The 24134-nt window shown below is 49.3% G+C and overlaps 1 protein-coding gene across 2 annotated transcripts in view; it reads right to left on the bottom strand.

Annotated features, from left to right (window-relative positions):
- Cacng2 (calcium voltage-gated channel auxiliary subunit gamma 2) overlaps positions 1-24134 on the bottom strand; it is a 123886-nt gene that overhangs the window by 14483 nt on the left and 85269 nt on the right. The window contains exons 3-4 of one of the 2 annotated variants that reach the window (XM_038343614.1): positions 21371-21388; positions 3976-4023 (exon numbers count right to left, since the gene is read on the bottom strand). The exons of the other annotated variant lie outside the window; for it this stretch is intronic. Coding sequence (XP_038199542.1) covers positions 3976-4023; positions 21371-21388 — 66 coding nt within the window. The remainder of the gene's footprint in view (positions 1-3975; positions 4024-21370; positions 21389-24134) is intronic. 2 annotated transcript variants of the gene reach the window in all.

Raw genomic sequence — 24134 nt, 5'->3', positions numbered from 1 at the left:
CCTGCTCTCGTTGCTCTCACTCTCTGACACGATGGGCTGTCTTCTTGAAACCGCGAGCCCAGCGTAAGCCCTTTCTCCCTTGTGCTGCTCTTGTTAGGCATTTTACCACCGCAAACAGCAGGCTGCTTGTGATCTTGTAACACTGGGATACTCACTACCTTTCTGGAGCCCACCCTGCATGGCCACTGTCCCCTCAAGTCCGGAGGTCTAAGAGCAGAGCTGCCTTCAGGGTCTCCATTGGTTGAACCCTTTCCCTGCCTTTACTCTGTCCCGTTCAGAGTTCTCTACCTGGGGTTCAGTGTCGGGTCTTCTACCAGCTGCACTGGCCTTCAGCCACCCCCAATCTCTGGCTGCCCCGGCTTCATTGGCTTCACCTGTTTACCCCTCTCTCTGGTCTGCACTGGTCTGCCCTCTCAAGCTGGGACTGGCCTCGCTGCCTCCATTACTGCCTTTAGTCCCCTGCCCCTGATGGCAGCTGCCCTTTCCAGACCAGGCCCCATCTTACTCAGAAGAACGCTCGGGCCCTCTCCCCAGACCCACAAGGCGCGGGACCCTTCTGTGTCTCTGCTGTCTTAGGCTGCAGCCGGGACTCTAGCTAGGCAGACCTTGTTGTGTTGACCAAAGATGGGGTTGCTGTTCTTGCTTCAAAGCCTTTGCTTAGTGGTTCCCTTCACTAGGTTGTCTCCTCCCGAGAAATCCTCTCAATGTTTCCCCTTCCCCTCACTGAGAAAGGATGTCTCTGATCCCTCATCTAGGTGCCTACCCCTTCTCCTGTCAAGTCCATTTTCTGAGGCCATCTCAGGCAGGGCTCTTGCTCATTCCTTCTTGCCTCCACCAGGGCACAGCCTTCCCAAAGGCCCGGGGTAGTCAGGCCACACCCTGAGTACTGACAATAGTACCTACCCGCAGTCTGGCACACAGCGGGCACGTAGTAAATATGTCACGGTGGATGAAGGATCCTTTTGGAACCGAAATTTACACTTTGGTAACATCTTTAGGAAACACCTTTGGGACACCTCTGTGGAGAACATTCCAGGGAGAGCAAGCTCCCTCTACTTCCCTAAGCTGCCTTCTACTTCTGTGTGAGACATAACACTTTAGGTCCCTAGTCTTTCTCTAGGTAGCTAGCCCTCGGGGCTAATTCTTTCTCTCTCCCAGCTTCTCAAGTGAGAGGCATAGCCGCGTGAACTAAGGTGGCAGGTTTAACTAACCGCGGGCTCTGGACTGACTCAGGCTCCGCCTACCTCCAGGTAAGCCCCGCCCACCCAAGCAATTCCACTGGAAGGCCCGGCTGCTTGCTTGTCCCTGAGGTATTTCACCACGACTTCCCCACACCCATTCACCTATCTTGTCACTTCTTTGGTCTGTCAGGAAAGCACGCCCCAGACCCCGTCTCCCGTCAGGCGCTGCGTGTACTGGATGGGAGTAAAGACATGCACGGGGAAGAGACTAGGAAGCTTCTGTCTTGCAAGATGTTGGGTGCAAACCAGCAAATTGCAGTGTGGGGTGATGAATGCCCATTGAGTATGGGAATACAAGTAGGGGATGAGAGGCACCCAAGAGGGGCTTTTGAACCAGAAAAGATGTATGAGAGCAAGGCTGCTTCTGGAAGAAGTCATCCCTGCCTCCCATGTCGTCCAGCTCCACAGAACGACCAGCAGCAGTGAATTCCAACCTTCCCCAAACCAAGCTGTCTCACTCAGACTACCCCATTATACAGCTCAGGGCCAGCACACCCTAGGCAGGCTGCTGCAAGCTTTTGGGAATGGACTTTCATGAGACGTGACATTAAGAATCCTGTGTCAATTTTGTTTAACAAGTGACATCCAATAAATATCAGGCATAGTGGCTCATGCCTGTAATCCCAGCACTGGGAAGAAAGGGAATTGGAAGTTTAAGGTCATTCCTGGCTCTATGGTAACTTTAAGGTCATTCCTGGCTCTATGGTAACTTTAAGGTCATTCCTGGCTCTATGGTAACTTTAAGGTCATTCCTGGCTCTATGGTAACTTTAAGGTCATTCCTGGCTCTATGGTAACTTTAAGGTCATTCCTGGCTCTATGATAAGTTTAAGGTCATCCTTGGTTCTATGGTAAATTTAAGGTTAGCCTGGGATACACGAGACCCTGGCTTTAAGAAAAGGGGCGTTTATTCAAAGGCTTCCAGTATCTGTGGCTAGGATGGCGCCACTGTGGTTTGAACACTGAGAACATTTCCTAGCTCATTCTTTGCAGAACATGCTCGTTATACACATGCTAGAACCCCTGCCTTGCTCAGTGAACTCAAGGTCAGACCTCGGGACCCATGTTGCTGACACAGATCCCAGCTTCAGTGCAGGGGCAAGATGAAGCCAGTACCTGACACACTTCTCTCTTTCCCTATAGGAAGCAGAGACACAGCACCGGCAGAGGGTGTCCATGAGGAATCCTGTATTTCACGAGGCCATTTATTGAGCAACTATTGTTATTCTGGGTACAATACTGAGTGAGACAAACTGCCTCAAGGTGCTTTCTGTCTGGCTGATGAAGTGTTTTATTTATTACCCTCACTGTGCTGGCCAGGTGAGACTCGGGCCCAGTTGTGTGTGGGGCCCAGCTTCATCCTCTCCCACTTCGGTATCCAGGTCTTGTTTCTCTCAGCCTATCCTAGGATCAGCTGTCTCCGAGAGCCCTCCCCCTCAAGCCTGCGTCTTCCTGACACCAGGGACTTGCCTCACCCGTCCACTCAGGCTTCCCTAACTGCTCAGCACAGGCCCCCGTATATAGTAGGCACCCAATCCATGTTTATCGTGTTGTTTAATTCCAGCTACAGTCACAGGTAATGACAACCAGAGGGCCCCGAGGGAATTCTACTTAAGAACAAATCTCAAGGGAATTCAGAAAAGGAAATGATGACACTCATATTTTTCCTTGCCCCGATCCCCTTAAAAAACTGTACAGGCAGTGGTGGCGCACACCTTTAATCGCAGCACTCAGGAGGTGGAGGCAGACAGATTCCTCTGAGTTCGAGGCCAATATGGTCTACAGAGCAAGTTCCGGGACAGCCAGACTACACGGAGCAACCCCACCTCAGAAAAACAATAGTAAATAAGTAAACAATAATATCTATAGATTGTGTCCTGTTCTCTTCCTGGCTTCGCCTCGCCAGCGCTGCTTCTGTAGGCTTTTCAGGGAAACTGGACCCCCGGCGACCTGCAAGCTGTTGCTCTGATGCGAGTAGTAATTATGGAGAGAGAAGGGCAAGCCATAGAATAAAGTGCCTCTTGCATTGCTTTTTATTTCAACAGGATCCCCGGTGGTGTAAACTGGGATGCTGTCTGGGAGGGGAAGAGCAGAGGCACCCTGGAGCAGAGGCGGGGACCTCCTGGACTCCGTGAGTAAACCTTTCATCCTGCAGCCTGAGAGCCTTCAGCCTGGCTGTCCCAGACCTCAAGGACCCTCAGCTCCTCTCTGGGAAATCCCTTTTGATAGCTAACAAGGTCTGTGTTGGTTTCTGGGGATGGCTGAGAAATTTCCTCGGGGCTTCAAAAATGCTTTCTCTTGATAATATGTCTCAGGGGGATTTAAGATCACAGTGGCTACACTGGGTTTAACTTTGATTTGACTTGTGGCTGCTGCGTTGGGGGGGGGGGAGGATAAATTTTCTCTCTTTCTCGGTCTCTCTAGTACAAGTGTACTGTCACTGCCTGCTTGGTTTTGTATATTTGAGAAATGTCCCCTGAATCCCTGTCTGTGCCATTCCCAGTGTTGGAAGAGAATGTTCTTTCTCTGCAGAAACTGGGGATGTTACCCAGCAGACAAGGACCCCTCCCCATGCCCTCAGCATGATAGAGAGGGTGACTTCCCGGAGGAGGTGATGGTTTCAGCATTTTCCTACCCTCTGCTGTAACCATGGTTCTGAGTATGCCTGAAGTTTGGGATTCTCAGAGCGGACAATTGGAGGAGCCTTCAGCTAGGGAGGTTAAAACCGGAGGCACTCACGGAGAATAATACATCTGCGGTGTCCGCCTCGTAGTCTGCGTCCTCTGAAAGTGGTCGATTTGCTTGCACGACCTTTGAAGTTCCCTGCAAGGTAATGCAGAAGGAGCGAGGTAAGTGCATGGTTCGCGTGGCTCAGGACCCGCCTGCCCTTTCTGGACGCTATGGTGGTCCGATGGTCACCCTGCCACCTTTGCCTGGTAGATGAAAGCACGGTCTGCAGCCTGAGCACAGAGCTGGAGGCTCCAACATCAAACCCTGCCTATTTGTCCCCACCTCCCGTCCCTGAGTCCCTGTCCTCGCTTCTCACTTTTAGCTGGAGCCCCAGGTTTGATGTCTGGGCCGAAGACGTGCTTGGGGGGGATGGGCTCATCAGCTGAGGGTGGTGGGTGATGGTGCTTGTCAGGGAGTCACCCAGTTCTTTTCCCAAGAAGGCAGACCCCAGACTGATTCAACAGACCACCCCTTAGAAGAGGCCGAGAGGTGGGTCCCATCTGAGCTGCAGGAGAGTCCCTTTCCCAGTCTCAGAGCCCCGCAGTTCTGAGCTGTAGGGCTCGCCCTCTACCACATTCCTTTTGGGACTCCAGGTTTCTCTGTGTAGCCTAGACCGACTTCACATTCATCACGATCTTCCTGTCTTAGCCTTCCAAGTGCTGGACCACAGGCCCGAGCCACCATGGTAGATTTTAGTTTGTGAACTACAGCTCACCATAGCGACAAGAGGCCCATGAGAGTGGTGTTGTCACCCCGTTTCACAGACAGAGAAACTGAAACTCAAGCTCCCCAGTGCTAGAACAGCAGGCTGAAGTGGGGTGCAAGGACTCAGACTTCGGTCTTGGTCTCTTTTGTTTGGTGAGAACTGGTCCCGGGCAAGTGCCAGCCCAGGGCCCCAGCAGACCGTCAGCAGTGTTCCCCCAGAGAGTGAAGGAGTCATGGGAGGAAAGGGCCTGCGGACAGACTGACGGTGGGTTCAGCTCGCCATCACCAGAGTGGCAACTTTGCCTCTGGCATGCTCTGTGAATTTCCAGCACTGTTTCCCCAGCAGCAGTGGAGGCAAGACTGGTACCAGTCCCTGCAGAAAGGATAGTCCCGATTCAGGCTGCCTGGTCCAGCTCGGCTCTCTTCACCCAGTTTCTGTCTGAGCACACATGCGTGTGTCCTGAATATTTAGTTTGGTGACTGAGGTGGGAGCAATGGACTGGAACCACCATCAGCTATTGCCTTTCTGTGACAGTTGCTAGATTCACCTAATAAATACAGCTCCCAGTAACTCAGCAATTTAAAACCTTTACAATTTATTTTCTATTATTTATTTATTTCTAAGACAAGGTTTCACTTTGTGTATCTTAGGCTGGCTTGGAAGTCACTATTTAGTTCAGGTTGGCTTTTAGCTCATGGCAATTTTCCTCCCTCAGTCTCTCTAATGCTGAGATAGCATGAGCCACCATGCCCAACTTAGCAATTTGCTTGCTTATAGAGTCTGAAGATTACACACACATACACACACATGTATGCACACACACATGCACACAATTCAAGCATATGTACACGAACGGACACATGCACACATGCATGCACACCATGCACACATGTGCACATGCATACACATACGTACATAGACATGTGTACACACAGACATTTGTATGCAAAGACATGCATGGGCACTCACACACACATACACACATGTACATATACACATGTAGAACACACTGGATCTTCTTTCTACTTAACCTCTCTGTGTAGTGTCAAAATGGATCTATAATCTTCTAGGGATTTGATCTTTTCTTCAGCCCCAGTCTGTTGTCTCCTCTTAACCATCCTTCATTTGAGGGTGCTAACAAGAGGTCTGTGCCACCCTGATACCTTATTCCCAGTATCCAGGCTCATGCTTTCTCTCCTTTCTCCAGCAGGAAGCGGCAGCTGCTTAGCTGCTCTCTCCTATTCAGTAACAAACCCCAGCCCTTCTGAAGCACTTTCAAAGAACTTTCATTTTCTTCTTCCCATTTGATCTGACAAATATTTCATCAGTGCAGCTCCGTGACAGGCGACTGTATGAAGCTATGCCCAGGAGGCTCAGAGTCCCTGAGGCCAAGGCCCCAACAACATGGGGACAGGGTTGAGTCTGGAGCCCAGGGCTGGAGGTGGAACCTCCTGGTGTCCCATGCCAGGGCCCTACACTTCTTCCTGGGCCACATCCCCACTTGACCTGGTGGCTCCTAGCACAGTGCCAGGCATGGGAGAAGTGTCTGAAGGATGAGTGGAGGCTGTGGGGTGCGAGCAGCCTGTCCCCACGTCTGCATGTCCACTGCTCACCCGTGTCCCAGGGGTGCTCTGGAGAGCTGGAAGCTCAGACTTGCATGCCACTGCCTCCTTCCTGCCTGAGCCTCTAGAAGGTGCAGCAGGAGCAGTGAGAGCCTCTCCATGCCCCCCCCCCCCCTTTCTAGGGAGAGCAGGCTCATCACCACCACCTCTCCTCACTGCCCATGTGAATGCTTTGGTGCCTTTCTCCCCATCTCTACGAACTCAGACACCAGGCAAAACCCTCACTTGTGGGGTCACCGCAGTCACCCCACTTCTACATTTTGTGCCTTCCCTTTCCCAAACTTTGAAAATGCAAATGGCCTCATGCCTTTCCAATTTGTGCACCACCCCAGCCTCACAAGAAAAGCTGTGCATCTTTAACACGCCAGGGTCTGCCCTTGATCTCTGACCTTGCCTCCCACCTACTTTCTCCCTCTTGGTACCCCTCTGCTTTCTCACCTGCTGTGTCCCTTACCACCCCAGGACCTTTGCACTTGCTTGTCTTGCTTCCTGAGCCCTCAGTGAACCCTTCCGACTTCCTCCTACATATGCTACAGTGTTTGCCTCTGGCTGGCTACTCTGCTCTGTGTGTGTGTGTGTGTGTGTGTGTGTGTGTGTGTATGTGATAAGGCTTGCATGGGGGCACTAGAGAATGCCCTAGGAGAGAGGAAAGAGAATGAAGGAAGACTGGATGGGACAAGGCCCAGGACACAACAGTAAGGTGTACATGGGAGGGACAGCACACAGTGATGGAGGGCAGCACTGAAGGCCGCAGCCTGGAACTACCCTCTTTTCGGTTCCTTCTAATTTCCCGATGCCAAGGAGAGCAGGAGGGGAAAGGCTTGGAGATTTGGGGGGGAGGACTCTTTTCCTTAGGAGCTGGGGAGACGAATGGATCAGGCTGCTGTGTATGTGTGTGACCTGGCCTATGAGCACTGGCTTAAAAGTTGCTTTTTGAGGTTCTTTGATCTCTTGGCACCATTCAGGGAGAGAGAAGAATACCAGTTGGGGGAGCTGCTTTGACCAGGAATTTTTTTTTTTGAGATGAGTTCAGTCTCTCTCTCTCTCTCTCTCTCTCTCTCTCTCTCTCTCTCTCTCTCTCTCTGTGTGTGTGTATGTGTGTGTTTATGGAGCTGAGCTCCCAGAGGTACTAGGCAGCCTAGGGGCGAGCTAGATGCTGAAAACCTCATCCCGCATCTCTCACACATGTATGCATGTATATGTGATTTCATTAGGATCTAGGAAGCCTTAGGTAGATGGGGGTTGGGTAAAGTACTTGTTGGGTTCAGGGGAAGGATCTAGAAGGTGAGGCATGGAGGTCAGAGAGTGGGGTGCAATAGGCAGAGTGTGGAGAGCTGGGGTGACTAGTAATGCCAAGGTCAAGGTGTCTCAGGGGGAGGAGGGGACACCCCTGAAAGTACTTGGCAACAGGAAAGATTGTACAAAGGAATTTGAGACAAGACAATTGCATCCTTTTTGGTTTCCCCACATGCCAAGTGTGTGTTAGGAAACTGCCTACCCAGTGAAAAGTCGATGCACAGACGATACATCAAATTATGCTAATGGGCCCCAAATAATCGGTTGGTTTTTAGAAATTATTGGTGTGATCTTTGGTTGATGAGGCTGCTGCAGACTAAATGATGGCCCTGTCTAGCCACGCTTTGACACAAGAGGCCTCGGCAGATGCTTGCTGGCCTCCTGGTTGGAAGAAGAGAGCTTGGTCACAGTTAGTGTGGCTTCCTTCCTTATCCACGGTTCTGTGAAACTAGCCCCAGGAGCCACAGTACCGGGAGGCCAGGCCTCAGGCTGGGTGATGGCACTAGAGCCATGGGAGCAGGGGTGTGTGGGGTGGGGAGCACTGCCAGACACTTGCATGGGGCACTAGGGACTGGAGGGGCTTCGGAGCCTGCAGAACTGAGGTCTTGTGAATGGAATGCAGCCCCTGGCCTGTCTTTGGGAGGAAAGATGGTGTCACCCAGCCCTCCCTCCTCTCTGCCCGCCCTATCCTAGAGGTCCCTTTGCCCACCCCCTTCAGTTTGGTTTGTTGGCACAGAAGCACAGTAGGTTTTCAGCATTCAGCCACTAGGAACCCTTATAGACTGGGTTCAAGTTCTTGGAAGTGAGGTGGCCAGGGCCAGTCCCTGGAGGGACTGTCCAATGGATTCGAGATCTCCTAGAACAATTACAAGGTGGCCCAGGAGGGGAAGACAGTAGGTTAGAGTGAGCGAGGGAGTGAGAGGAGCTAGAGAGAGAGGTGGGGAGTTAAGTGAGTGAGTCTCAGAGGCTGGGGAGTTAGGAAGGAGGCTGGGGCATGGCCTGTGGATAGTTAATATCAACGAGGGGCAGAGGAGTGATACCTTAGGGACTCAAAGAGAACAAGGATGAGAATCTGGGTAGTTCTGCCTACACAGTGATGTGTGCTGGGGAGTTGGGGGAGGGGTCAGCTTAGGGAATAAAAGCCTGCACTAGCAAGCGGGGTGGGGGGGGGTGGGGGGGGGGGGGGTAGGGGAGTGGCCAGGCCCAGAGAGGCAGAGGCCATGGTGCGCTCAAATCTGGTGGTTCTGAGGCCAGATGACGAGGCTGTGAGAGTCCAGGGACAGAACCTGGGCTACCCAGGATCCCTAGCTTCTGTCCCAGTAGTAGCACAGAGGTTCACTGGGGGTGGGTACCAGAAGCACTCCACCTACATGGGTGTCATTCACATAGGAAATTCAAATGGACACATCATGACAGGGAATGGTATGTCCTGGCTTTCCTGAGGCAGGCCTCCAGTCCATCCCATCTCTTCCTGTTTGGGGGTCAGTGGCCTCACATGGATCAGGTGTTCAAAGAACCTACTCTCTTGGCCTGGCCATGACATTCCTTCAAGTTGGCTTCATCCTTTAGGGCTGGCCAACTGGTTGGTGCCGGCATGGCTGAGGTAGACCTCACCTGAACTCTGGCCTCTGTGGGCTCCCAGTGCAGGTGGCAAAGCAGAAAATACAGTCTGTAGAGGCTGGTGTCTCATGTACCAAGTTAGATGAGTGTGCAAGGCCTGATGGGAGCACAACCCTTCAACTAACATTGCAGCACAAACTGTATACTATGTTCTTTGTAACTTCCTGAAGATGCAGGGAAAAAAGAAACGCAGTTTATTCTTAGGGCCTCGGAGTCGATGGTATGAGACGGAAAGCTTGTGGTGGAAGAGCAATCAGTGCTGGAATGCGGTGGGGGGAGCGGAGGGGGAGAGGGTTGCAGGACTGGAGAAGGGTCTGAAGGCAGTGGTTTGTCAGAATCCACTTGCCCAGGCTCAAGGGGGGTGTTTGGTAGTATCTCTCCCTAACTCTCAAGAGCTTAAAATCCACTATGATGGAGGAGTTTACACTGAGAATCTCCCAAATGCTACAATCTTGTTCGCTCTCCCAGCTATCCTTACCCCAGAGCCTGCAGTTAAACCACCTTCTGCAAAGGTAGGACAAATAGAGGGGGGTGAACGCCGTAAAGAGGGTGGGTTACCTTTAGAGGACTAACAGAGGGTGATGAGGGTAGGAGCTGGCTGGACAAGGGACAGAGGCCAGTTCCCACCCAGACCAGTTCCCACCAGGGAGAAGACATCTCCACTGCAGCTCCTCCACACTGCACTGGGGAAAAGGTGTGGGGAGGGACTCTCACTCGCAGCTCTGCAGGATAACTCCACCAACGGGTTTGGCAGCCAGGCATCTCCAGCCTTAAAGCCCTGTGGCTTCAGGCCAAGTGGAGGAGGTAGGGTGCCGGGCTGGAGCCTGGGGCTGCCAGGACTCTGCCCTCAGGAACTTCGTGGGCACCCTGGAATTCAGGCTTGCAGGTATTAAGTGGGATAAATGGCAGTTTCAGCAGCTCCATAAAAACACCAAGCGCTGCCTTGTTTCTGGAGGTACAATAAGCTTCTGGTGAAGCCGGTCATTAGGGGCGGCTGGTGCTGCTTTATTTTCACCTATGCGTGAGTGGCTAAAGGAGCAGAGAAGGGAGGGGCAGGGGAGAACAGGAGGAACCTGGAGGAGGCTGACCAAGTAATTTTTTAAAGTGAAGTAAATGCAGGGTTTGGTGGGAACTGTTTGCTCTCTGCTTTCCAACCTCTCCTCCTGACTTTTTTTTTTCCCCTGGCAGGGACCTCCCTGGCAGTGGGATTTCAGGGAGGCCTCCTGAGATGGGAGCTACACATGACTGGTACTTGTTCAGGACAGCCTGGGTATCAGCTGGTATGTGCTGATCTGTAGTGATAACTCAAGTGGTAGCATGTGAGCTTGCTCATTCAGTTATTCATTCGTTCGTTCATTCATCCAGTGGGTACTTCTGAATGCTGGCTGCAGTGAGGTGCCGGGCACTTTCTGGGTAGGGTCACTTGGTCTGCTCTGCCTTTCCGTTTTCCTGGTGTTTGTTCTTTCTGTATGCTCTGCAGGTTCGACTTTCTGCAGCTCTCAGCACTGACTGCTGCGGGAAGGATGGTTCACACACCGTCCTGTTGTGTCTGGTCCTGGTTTTTATTTCCATAACAACTTCCTTAGTGCTTTCCCTTAGTGGGAAGAGGTCAGAGTCCTGGACTCAGAATGATCTGGCCTTTAAGCCTGGCTCTGTCAGGGGTCAGCTGTGTGAATCTGAGAGGTTGTGTGACCACTCTCTACCTCAGTCTCCTTTGTGTAAGGAAGGGGCATTAGTCATTGTGTAGATCTGAGGGCCAACTCTTAAGACTTGGTGAGTTAGTCGGCGGTGGTGGCACACGCCTTTAATCCCAGCACTGGGGTGGGGGCAGAGGCAGGCAGATTTCTGTGAGTTCAAGGCCAGCCTGATCTACAAGAACTAATTCCAGGACACCTAGGGCTGTTACACAGAGAAATACTGCCTCAGAAAAACAAAACAAAACAAACAAACAAACAAACAAAAGACTTGACAAGATAATAGAAGTGAGGGTCCCTGGTAGTTCCTAAGTATCCAATAAATGTTGTCTCCTCCTCCTCTTGTTTTTTGAGGCAGTGTTTCTTTGCGTCACAGTTTCTGGCTGACCTGGAACTCACTTTGTAGACCAGGATGACCTACAGGGAATCACAGAGATCTGCCTGCCTCTGACTCTGGAGAGTGCTGTAATTAAGGAATTAAAGATGTGCACCAATCTCTCCCCCGGCTCTTTCTTTTCCTCCTTTCGTCTTCTTTGCCATCCTCGTCTTCGCCACCTCTCCTTTTTCTCCTCCTCCTCCAACTCCTCCTTTTCCTCTATTTCTTTACCCTTTTTGTCCTCCTCTTCTTCCTTCTTTTCTCCTCCCCTTTCTTGAGACTTTGTCGATATGTATCCCAGGCTAGCCTTGAACTTATTAAACTCCCTCCCCAGCCTTCTAAGTGCTGACATATAGACACGTGTCTCCATGCCTAGGCCTAACCTTCTTTGACACTTTTCCATTGTCCTCAGCTGAAAAGACCGTTTTCTTCTCTGTACTCCTGAGTAGTGCTCACATTACATAGGCTTAGAAATTCCTCAAAGTCCCCTAGATGGGACAGGGAGGGGCCAGAGGACTGTGTTTCTGTTAAGTTCCCAGGTGATGCCCACACTGCAAGGACCCTGGTGGACCCATTTGGGTCTGACAGATGAGGCTGTGGGATATTTTGCGCATTCTTTGATCTTGTTCTGTCTTGGTGTTATCCGAAAATGAGTCAAACCTGTAATCTCAAGAGCAGACTGTCTTCTAGACTTCCCCGAAGATATCACATTTTCCTTGATTCTAAGATGCTCATGTGTACATTTCATCACTGCTGGGTTCATTTAACACAACATGTGGCTTTCTTTTTCCTGAAAAATGTTGTCTCTGGGGCTGGAGAGCACTGGCTGCTCTTGTAGAGAAGCTGGGTTTAATTTCTAGCACCCACATGGGGACTCACAACTACCCATAACTCCAGTCTCAGGAAAGCTGATACTCTCTTCTGACCACTGAGGGCAACAGGCATCCCCAGGGTGCACGTACAGACACACACACACACACACACACACACACACACACACACACACACACAGCATTTTTACACATAAAATAAAAATAAATAAATCTAAAAAAATTAAAAAGTTTTCTCCTGGGAAGAGCTTATCAAACACATGAAGAATTCATGAATCACCGAGTATGCCTACATGAACGAGTGGGAAGACGGCACAGGACGCATCTCCATCCTCCTAAACAAATGAGCATCATACCAAATACCAGATCCCTGGGGGGAGAGATGTTTCTGCGCTTTCCTCATGGAAAGTCTATCTGAGAGAACCGAACTGTGTGTTCATGTCACACTCAGCAATTCTTCCAGAAGTGTGGAGTGGGGAAGCCCCTGTGTGAAGCTACAGGAAGACTCATGCAGTGTTTCTAGCAGCACTGCTTGTCACTGAAGCAAGCCAGGAAGGGACCACCTTGTAGTTCAGGAGCAGGATGGGTTGCTGGGAGCAATGAACGTGAGTGGGTTCTAGGTGACATACCTGTGAAGGCAGATGAGTTCCACAAACGAGAGATTGACACCAATAAGCCAGGCTGCACGTACAGCCCATATACTCGTGCCTGTAATTGTACCATTTACAATAACCAGACTCCGGGCTCAGCCTAGATGCCCATCAGCGGATGACGGGTAAGTGCAGTATGAAATGTAAAAGGTGGTACATATGCATGATGGGACTTTATCTGGGCATGAAAAGAGACGAGTGGGAAGATGGAGGAGTCGGAAGAAGGTAATGGGGGTGGGTGTGAGTACAGTCCATGGTGCATGTGGAAGCACCATAATGAAACATGGTTTTTGTACCATTGCTACTTACCAGCAACGAACAACAAAAGCAGAAAATTTTTGGGTTCAGCTGGTAAAACGCCTATGATGCAAGAGCGAGGACCTGAGCTTGGATCCCCAGGACCCATGTGAAATCCAGGTGTAGGGACAGACCCAGGCACTTCCCTGGAGTTTGCCAGTAGATCCAGCTGGTGACCCCTGAGCTTGGTGAGAGAACCCATCTCGAAAACTAAGGTTGGAGAATGAGGTGTGGTTGTACATGCCCTTAATCCCAATAGTTGGGAGGCAGAGGCAGGTGGATCTCTGTGAGTTGGAGGCCAGCCTGCTCTACAGAGCTAGTTCCAAGAAAGCTAAGTTTATGTAGTGAGACCTCCTTATCTCTAAAAATAAAAAAGAAAACAAAAACAAAGTAAACAGAACTAAACTAGGGTGGGGAACTGTCAAGGAAGTCACCTTGTTTTGACCTCTGACCTCCACATGCATGCACACATATAGGCACATGCACTGCCCACCCACACTGCTACACACACACACACACACACACACACACACACACACACACACACAAATACTGAACAATTTTAAAAAAGAATTAATCATAAAATCAAACTACATAAAAATCTATGATGGTTGCATTATATTATTTTGATGGTTTCGCAAAGATAAAAACAGATATGATTAATTTAGAGAGTGTCTGGGTTGCCCCTTGGTTTCTAGGAGACTGGTTCCAGGACCTCCCATGAGTACCAACTTGGGAATGCTCAAATCCTTTCTACCTGTGCTCATGGTAAAACTGGAAAGCCAGGCAGGGGAATGGGAGGCACTGAGCTCAGGAAGTGCTTGTCTGAGGTAGGGAAGGGTTCTCAGCGGCTTCAGCATGTCAGGGCTGCTCTATCTTCTGACCTGATGAGGCATGTCAACCTCAATGTCTTGGTCTTCATCCTTCTCTGTGGCAGACATGGCTGGCTATTTGCTAACACCCTGTTTTCTCCATCTTTCCAAGCCTTGCCTGGATTCATGACTTCCCAGAATATAGACTTTCATTCCCAGCTTTCCTTGCAGTTAGTCATGTGACCTGATTTTGTCCAATGAGATACATGGGGATAACTTCAGGAAATGTCCTTCAGGATAGGGATGGGCACTTCTCAGCCCTTTTTTTCAGGGCCTTGTGGACTATAGAGCTCTTGGGACCACAGGCAATCTTGAGAATGGGCTGTAGTGTCATGGCAGAATGAGAGAGTGTGTCTAGGCCCTCACCAGCATGAGGGGACCGCCTAACCAACTTGGAAAGCTTGCCTTCAGAGTTGTTCAATTGGAGAGAAATAAGCTCTAGTTAAAAGAAACATGTAATAGACACATGTAATCTTATAGAATAAAATTATGATGTAGTCTCTTTTGTATTTGGTTAGTGTGTGTGTGTGCGTGTGTAGGGCAGAGGTCAACATTGCGTGTCTTCCTTGAATGCTTTAGATTTTATGTTTTTGAGACAGGGTCTTCTTATTGAACCTGCGCTCACTGATTGGCTAGACTGGCTGGCTGGCAAGCCTCAAGGATCTGCCTCCCTCTGCCCCTCCAGCTCTGGGTTACAAACATGTACCACCGTGTCTGGCTTTTCCTGGGTCCAGGGTCTCTGTGGAGCAGAGGTCGGAGTGCAACCACATCATTAGTTACTGGGCACTCAGGGGTCACTATTTTATTCTCTAGTTCTATGTGGACAATCTTGTTGTTTGTATTTTAATTTTTAAAGATTTTACATGTAAGTGAGATCTTGCAATAATTTTCCCTTTGTGACTGGGTTATTTTCCTTAGCATATTGTCCTCCAGTCTCATCTGCATTGTGTCTTTGCAAAGAGACAGCAGGGTCTCTTTCTAAAAGGCTGAAGATAGACCACTGTGTACAATCTCATGGTTTCCCTCCCGTATTCCTTCCTATCTCCTATTTTGAGATAGGGTCTCACGTAGCCCAGGTTGGCCTGAATTTGTTGTCTAGCTAAGGCTTTCCTTCAACTCCTGAGCCTCCTGCTTCTATCTCTAGAGTAGATTATAGGTTTTTACAATATCTCTCTCTCTCTCTCTCCTTTTTTTTTCTTTTTGAGACAGGGTCTCACTGTGTAGCCCAGGTTGACCTCAAGCTCATAGAGATCCACCTGCCTCAGCCTCCCAGGTACTGGGATTAAAGGCATGCACCACTATACCCGACTGTTTCATGGTCTCTGTAGGCAGCTGGTCACTGACAGACACACTATGGTGTTTCATGCCATGGCGCCTGTCAATGATGCTCTTGAGTGCATGGGTACAGACATCTTTACCAGCTGGTGATTTTATCTCCCTTTTACCTTCCTGAGTGCCTTCTGGGAAGGGTGTGCTGACTCATGTACTTTGCTTAGGAACTTCCATACTGTCTTCCGTGATGGTTGTCTGTCTCTACCATCCCCACTCAGCGCATGTGGGGTCACTTTTACCCTCACCCTCGCCAACACCTGTTACCTTTGGTCCTTCCGCTAGCAGCCATCTTCACAAGCATGAGGTGGGACCTTCCAGTGTTTTCTACTTGCATTTCTTTGGTAGTTAGTGAAATTGAACACTTGGCATGGACCTACTGGCCGCTTGTATATTCTCTTTTCAGAAATGTCTACAGAAGCCCGTTGCTCATTTTAAAATTAGGCAACATTTTCTTGTTACTGAATTCTTTATCTGATAGATACTTTGCAAATATTTATTCCCAGTTCCCAGGCTGTCTCTTCATTTTTGTTACTGGTTAAAGTAGTCTTTTATGAAATTTAATATTAAACACATTTAAAAATACATTTTCCGGAAGAAAATCAGCTGGATTCTCAGGGTATGTGGTAGGTACTCATTAAATACTTATGAGCAACTGACTGTTGGGTCAATCAAGTAAGGTCCCAGTGTCCCTGTCAACTTTTGTTTTGGATCAATTTTACTGTCATCCAGTGCTAGCTGCTGTCATGAGTGCTAGAAAGAAGTAGGAGGGTTGGCTGGATATGGACCAAGTAAGCCAGCTTTGGACAAAGGAAGTTAGCAGGGGACATACGACTGTTGTGGATATGACCTCCAACAAGGGAGGAAGGCAGTAGACCCCAGGGAAGAGGTTTGGAGATACTACAAGAGGTTCCTGGAGATGATAGAGCCTATGCTGGGGGATGAGCAGGGGTGGGGCTCCTGTACACAAGGAGGGGAGATCAGCTGGTGGCTTTCCATGATGCATGAGTTGGTAGGAGCCTGATCTCAGCAGGACTGAGAACTTGGAGAATTCAAGAACCAGAACTTTGAGATCTCTAATCACAGCCTCATACACTGGGGGTAGAGCTGACTCCGAACTGGTCTCTGAGGGATGGAATGAGCCCACATCATGTCATGAACCCTAGACAACCCCAGGTCCCATTCCTGAGGAGGTGGGGGGTATTCACACAGGGTAAGAGACAGACGAAAGCACCCCCATGAGGCCACTCGTATGTTGCCACAGGCATGAAAGGATATCAGGCCGCTTCTCTCCAAATACAGTTCCATTCAATTCAGTGTCTGCCACCGGAGGGCAGCGATCATTGGTGCTTAGTCTTCAGGCTGCTGCTTTCGTCTATGCTGCAGCTGCACGGTGGCACCTCTCTGGGCCTTTGCCTCCTGAGCTTCGAGACAGGCACACTTACTTGATGGGATTGTGGGAACTGCACAAAACCCAGCATTGCAAGGGCTCCACCCAGAGCTTCTCCCCTCAGAGAAACTCCACAGTGGCAGGATGGACACATGGAGTCCTTCTCCTCAACAAGCTCATGGTGGGCAGGGGGAGGCCAGAGATCACATTGTGTTCTCCAGGCTGTCACAGGACCTGTGGACACTGACAACCTATGGACAGGCCTGTTTAGATGACGCTGTCAGTTCCAGAGTCCTGAGAGCAGGATGTTAGTAGGTAGATGCTGCTCTGTATCATCAGCTGTAGTTCCATCATGGGAGGCTGTGTGTTTGGCAGCTGTGACCTCACAGGAGAGCCAGAGTCTCAGTCATCTCCCTGTCCTTTTCTTTTCCATTTTAACAACCTTTCCCCTTTAAAGCATGAAGCTCAATCTCAGAACACTTCAGTGACAGGTGATTTGGTCTACTAAGGAATCTAGCTCGACAGCGAAACACTTCAGACCACAGAGTTAACAACAGGTTACAACGCCTCTTATGACAAATGTTCTACCAACTTCTTGACATGCCCCTTGTCCATTAGAACTATTACTCTCGGGTAGGCCGTCCATCTTTTAATTCAACATTTCAGGTGGTTCTCAAAAAGAATTGTTTTTGAGACAGTGTGTTACTACATAGCCCAGGCTAGCCTTAAACTCATAAACTACCTGCCTCAGGCTCACAAGTACTGGGATTCCAGGTGCCACCATTTTGGCTGAGTCCTCTCTCCTCTCTCTCTCTCTCTCTCTCTCTCTCTCTCTCTCTCTCTCTCTCTCTCTCTCTGTGTGTGTGTGTGTGTGTGTGTGTGTTGTATCCTAACTGAGAGGGAATAGCAGAGGTTGGATTATTTAGGACCTAATGAGTTATTACGTATGAATTTTGGCCCAATTGGGAATCTCTGAGTTAACATGACCTGAACAGTGACCGGGGGTGACGTCTTGTTGCTTGAATGGGGAATGGATTTGGGAAGCAAGATTTAGAATAATGACCCTAGATTTCTCTGTGGATAGAGAAGATGCAAGATGCCTCCTTCTGCTTAGTCCACCCGAAGCTGCTGACCACAGACTCCCTTCAGTCCATCTCCATGGCTCAGCATATTTAACAGAGAGCTGGGCCATGGCCAGACGCTGCGTACACTACTGGTGTTTATGGGGGAAACAGCTTATGCAACGAGGCCTCAAAGTTGGGAATGCCCATCTGACACAGGCCATTCTAAAGGCAAGTGAACCATTCCATCCACAGGAAAGCTCTTTAAACCCAGGAATAAGACAACCCAAAGGCTTCAGGAAGTCCATGAAACTGATCAGATTCATTGGACTGCTTTCCCCAAGTGTTATATAAGCAGCTAGGACTGCTGAGAGATACTCTCAGACAAACTGAGCTGTCTGGAAACAGCAGGGACCATCCCAGCTGTCTAAAAGATGCTCAGACCCTCTCCCACCTTGTGAGTGGCCTGGAGGCTGTGCACTGTGCTCGTTTCCAGAGGGATGCAGCTAACTTTAGGTTATTTATGCTCCTATAAATAACCTCTCACCCATACTCTGGTAACCCCAACAAAACTCATTGTCTCTCCAAGCTGGATTCTGCTGTTGGTTTCCTATCTGGTGGAAGCAGACATACGTTCTTCCCAGGAATAATGTCAACCAATACTCCCAAGCCAAGGACACCCATCTGCTTACAACCTTCAGGCTTCATGTGGTCACAACCTCCAGGCTTCAAGTTGCTTCCTGCACAGTGCTACGCTTACCTAGGCCCAGAGCTTTCCGTCCCTTCGTCCCTAATGCTTTCTTTCCCAAATGAGGGAAACTTTCTCCTCTTTTCCATCTAAAACAGTTGTTTTCCTTTTGAGGGGGCAGAGTTGGGGGTCACAGGTGGCACGCACAGGGCAGGGCTGCGACCAGGTGAGGAGCCCAGGGCGCAGACTTTAAGAACCAAACGAACACCCATTTTTCCCTCCATTGGCTCCTCTTAGCCTGGCCATGAGGCAAGGAGATGTTAGGCCAGTATGTGGGTAAGTGTTAGGGTCTCTGGAGTGGTCCCTAGGAGGTGAGTTACCCATCCCTAGAGGAATTTAAGCAGAAGTTGCTGCCTGCCTTTTAGGGAACTGGAAGGAAAGGTTTCACGGTGGCTGGAAATCTGTGTTTTTCTTCATCCATGAGCCTGATTCTGAGAAGCCCTCGACGAGCCTTACAGCCTGGGGTTGCATTCTTCCTTTTATCTCTGCCTTTCCCTTCAAGATTACTGATCTAATGATTAATCCCTAGGCCGCCTTGGGACGCTTTGGGTTGCTGCCTTGTCTTGTTATTTCAGAGTTCATGCGCTGTTTCCCTAATACAACTGCATCAAGGACGGGGATTGGACTCCATACTCTGTCCCTCCTCCATGGGTTGGGAGTTTTTAATGCTTTTTAATCCTTTGCCCCCCCCCCCCCCCACCAGGTATGGTCAGTACTTCATATAGAACCTGATTTGAGGGTCACATCAGTCCCTCAAATTTTGAATGCATCTACTCTCCAGGTGATGAGGTTGGCAAATTTTTGCTGCTGATAGACTCAGGACACACGCTATGGGAAATACCACGGCTGATAGACCCAGGACCCATGCTATGGGTAACACCAAGGCTGGTAGACTCAGGACCCATGCTATGGGAAACACCAGGGCTGGTAGACTCTGGTAGACTCAGGACCCATGCTATGGGTAACACCAGGGCTGGTAGACTCAGGACCCATGCTATGGGAAACACCAGGGCTGATAGACTTAGGACCCACACTATGGGAAATACCAGGGCTGATAGACTCAGGACCCACACTATGGGAAACACTGGGGCTGATAGACTCAGGATCCATGCTATGGGAAACACCAGGGCTGATAGACTTAGGACCCATGCTATGGGAAACACCAGGGCTGGTAGACTCAGGATCCACACTATGGGAAACACCAGGGCATAGAGCCATGGGCAAGGCGCTTACCCTTAGAGGCTTCCCTTCCTTATTGTAAAGCAGGATATTAATATGATTTGCCTATGGTTTCTTGTGTGGGTTAAAGATGGGAATGTACATGCAAATTTATCTCTGAGCAGATGCAAATAATAGTTTTTATGCCAAGATGGTGGGCCCTGCTGAATCTAGAAAAAAAATGACAGGAGTATAAGTCACAGGATTTCTAGCCAATTAAAAAAATCCAGACGGATCATCTTGGTGGAAGACTGTCTTCCTCCGGAGAGCTCATGATGTCTTCAATGTTATGCTCCCCCTTTGTTCCCATAGCTCTTTATACCATGAAAAGATGGGTCTTTTATGAGTCTCTCTGGTAGGAACTCACCCCCCAGGACCTGGCCATCTTGGGGGAAAAGAGACTAGAAGCAGAGGGCAAGGCTTTCTCTTTCATTGTTGATTCACAAATTGGGTAAATGCACATCGGCCATCCTCTCTAAGCCAGGCTTCAGGCTAGGAATGGAGCTAAGATAAGAAAGGGAGATTCTTAGCTCTGCAGGCTTCACTATCTGTGGGGCAATGAGAAAGGGGAGGACTCAAAGAGTTTTGGTCCCAGAAGCAGCCCTTGTACAGACAGGAGCAGGACTGACCTTGCAGAAGAAAGGGGTTTCTGAGACACAAAACACACTGCTGAGGAAGCATGCTGCTGATCCAAAGAGCCCAGGGAAGCTGAGCTGCTTGTTGTATTGGTCATTGTGTGTGTGTGTGTGTGTGTGTGTGTGTGTGTGTGTGTGTGCAGGTGATAGACGCAGGTCCTCAGGGAGGCACCACCTGGGTCTCTGCCACCTTTTCTGAGGAATGATGGTCTCCAGGAAGGGGTGTCCTGCCACTGCCTCTGGCCTGCACTTTGCTGGTGGTAAAGACTGTTTACATTTCTGTCACTTAAAACAATGTGGCATTGTGACACTCTGGAATCTGAAGATAAACGTTTAATAAAAGAATTTAATTTGATACTATGTTGGAACTTAATTAGATCCACAATGCACAGAGGGCTTGGCAAGCCCTTCAATTAGGAGTGACTTAAGGGTCTTGTGTGTGGGGATCTGCATTGCTGTCAAGGGGTTATGGAGGATGGGATGGTGCCTCTGCTGGAGGTCTGCCCTCTGCAGATTCTAGATCAAGGACACTGTTGTTTGGTCATCCTTCCCATAGGGAGGGAGGGTCCTGGCCCATTCTGTACTTGGAAATCTGCAGCTCTAGCGTTGGGCTGCGGCATGTGATCACAGAACAATGCACATGAACTTGACCCACTTGAGACTCAAGACCATGACCCTAGGTCAGGTAAAGACTTCTCAGAGTCCAACTTTGAACAGAAGAACTGTGTTTAAGTTCGCTTGGCCCTGAGTCCAGGGACACTGAAGGTCAAAGCTCTGGAAACAGGTCAACAAATACATCCGTGATTATGGCTAGGACTGACACTCCACAGAAATGCACTGATATTACTCCAGCTGATGAATATGGATTAGCAAAATGCTTGCTGTTATCCATGCATTCTCAAGATTCCCTTCTCTCTGCTCCAGCCAAGATCGCCCCTCTTCAGGAGCCTTTGGACTTATCCATTAGCCAAAAGAGGCAGGATGGAATTTCAGCACCACGGTCAGTACCCATATCCTCTGATAGGGGTTGCATGGACATTTGCCTTAGGACGTAACTGGGAAATCTGTCAATGTCTACTTCAATTTCAGCTTGTAAAACTGACAGCAGCCTGGGTACTGAGAGACTACACATCTGGGAGAATGAACTTTGGGGTGAGAACCCCTGGATTCAGGTATCTCGAGGCAGCTCTCTACAAAACAGTGTTTTCTACACCCATGCCAACACTCTGTAAAAATTAAAATACATATTATATTGGAGTAATATAATATTGAAGTCCCAGGGTGACATCATTAACACTGTAGGTCCAGGCTGAAGCAGTCTAAGTTCAAGTACTAGTAGGATGTTTTTAATGGTCAAATAATACAGCATTTAAAACAGTAATAGCTGGGGGAATCAGGCTATCTAGGGCCAGAACTGAACCCTGTGGTTTGCTAGCTATGGCCATGTGCAAGAAATGTCATATTTCAGTGCCTTGCTTTTCTTATCTTGGGAATGAGATGTTTGGCTTAGGCAGACCTCAGACTCTTAATCCGCTTGGCTATGCTTCCTGAATTTAGGGCTTACAGGCACACATCACCATGTCTGGCATGTGGTACAGATCTTAAATATGCTTCACACCCCATGTGTCAAAGGCTTGGTTATAGCCTAAAGTGATTGGACCTTTAAGAGATGGGGTATAGTAGGAGGAAGTGAGGACATCAATGGTGTCCCTTAAAGAAGATACTGAAGTGAAAACCTGCCTGAAATCTGTATCCCTGCCTAGAAGACATTGGGCCATGACTCTTCCTTTCTCTCTCTTTGCTTCTTGGTCATCATGACGTGAACCACTTCTACTCCACAGAATGCTATAAATGATGTTCTGCCTCACCCTGGACCAAGGAATAATGTATCCAAGCAACCATGGAGTGAAGCCTCTAAAGCAACGAACCAATCCTCTCCTCCTTTTTAACAGCCTATTTTTGTCCCAGCTATGGAAATCAGATGAATGTGAGTGTGCCCTGGGTTGTTGGGAGGCCATATGAGTCAGTACTTTGCAGGTGGAAGCAACTGAGAAGAGCGGCTTGTGTGTAGTAGGAGCTCAAGAGTTAGTGATTACCATACCGTTGTTATATAAAGTGCCCGGCACACAGTAAGCGCTTCATAAATGCTAGCAGTTATAAGCACACTGGGATGGGATTCCACTGTTTGCAGGAAGAACTCTCACTCTCATGGGACCCTCACCAGGACTTACCTGATATTTCACATGCTTCCAAGAATCTCTCGAGCCCCATAACCTTTTGGAGGGTAGAGGCCTGACTCACAGTGACCCTTCTTTCCTCATCTCTGGCAAGAGGTCAGCAACTGCCTGATGACTAGAGTAACCGTATTCTCTATGACAAGAATACACACAGGCAAAGAATGTCTTCCTGGTCTTCTTCAACCCTTATTTCCCAAACAAATCACCTTTGCTACCTGCTTTGCTGCGCTACCACACAGTAGGTATCTCATAGTTTAAATCAGTGAACAAATAAGGGAATACAGACCAAAGTAGTTTTTTTTTCTGTCTCAAGGCTGGGTGAGGATGCCTTTTCCCTGTAGTTTGTTAGATGCAGGCACCTCACCAATTAGATGTACCCCCTTACCTCCCAACACCGAGGATTCCAAAGAGCACTTTTCTGATGCCAGCCTTGGGGAGGCCAGCAGAGGATGCAAAGGGATCCCACATTTAGGTGATGATGAGGTTAAATGTATCCTTACAGTGGACTTTCCTGGGGCATAACTGTGCTAACTGCATTGTAAGCGCTAACATGGGAATGGGAAGCACAATGCCTCCAAAGACTCATTCCATTGTAGACTCTTTGTGTACAGACGTGTGCTGCATGGTTGGATGGAGGTGTGTGCTCACCTTCTAGATGTCCCCACTGGTGCCTTCCCATTCATCTGTTATACGCTTTGCTCCAGGGAGGCTTCCCATCATCCCAAAGACTGGTCAGCCCCACTCTCCCACAGCATCCCCATTTTCCCTCTGGATGAAACTTCTTGGGCTGCACTGCAACGTCCTGTCCTCCTGTTGCCTTGTCTAGCCCCTCCACTGAGCTTACACCCCTGGAGAGCTGTTGTCAGTCATTAGGCAGAGGCAGCCCGGCCACTCTCTTTTGCTCCCCTTTCAGTCATTGTTAGCCCATTCAAAGAGCTAAAGCAGGGCTGGGGAAGCAGCAAGTGGTGGCAACTGCTGGATTTTGTGTATCTAGTGGGTGGAAGAGGTCACCCCGTTGGTTGAATGCAGCTGGGGCTTTGCAGTGACCCATTTGTCTATGGCCAGCTGTGAGCTGAAACTGGCTGCCCCGAGTCACAGCCTGAGCTGGAAGAAGCGATCTGGAGGCTGAGCCACCTTCTCCTCCAGCTTCCCTTGTCCTTGTCCCACCTCTTGATTAGTGCTAAATGGACAAGAGCATGACACCAGCATGTTGACTCAGTTTATTTCCCGTCTTCCTCTAGGTCTAGGGGAATGTCTGCCTTTGGATTGGGGGCCACATGAGTTCTGTTTGCAGTACAGCCCCATCTCCTGACCAGGTGCTTTGTAGATATCTGGGGTATGAGTGACTTGGATGAATGCACTCACAAGCTATGCCCACTGTGGCCTGTAAAACTATATCTGATTGGTCAGGAAGAAAAGTGTATGCATGAGGTTTACAGAGGTTCCTAGACTCATATAGAGAAGACCTGAAAGCTAATTTATGAATTGCTGTCTGGTATAGATGCCTTGGGTATCTAACAACACTGTGCCTTCAGGGATGTGTTTATTTCAGTCTGCAATGGCTGACACACTTGATCCCCAAC

The sequence above is a fragment of the Arvicola amphibius genome, chromosome 9, assembly GCF_903992535.2.
Source record: "Arvicola amphibius chromosome 9, mArvAmp1.2, whole genome shotgun sequence".
Lineage (NCBI taxonomy): Eukaryota > Metazoa > Chordata > Mammalia > Rodentia > Cricetidae > Arvicola > Arvicola amphibius.
The sequence above is the reverse complement of the archived record's forward strand: the minus strand, read 5'-3'. Positions and strand labels throughout refer to the sequence as shown.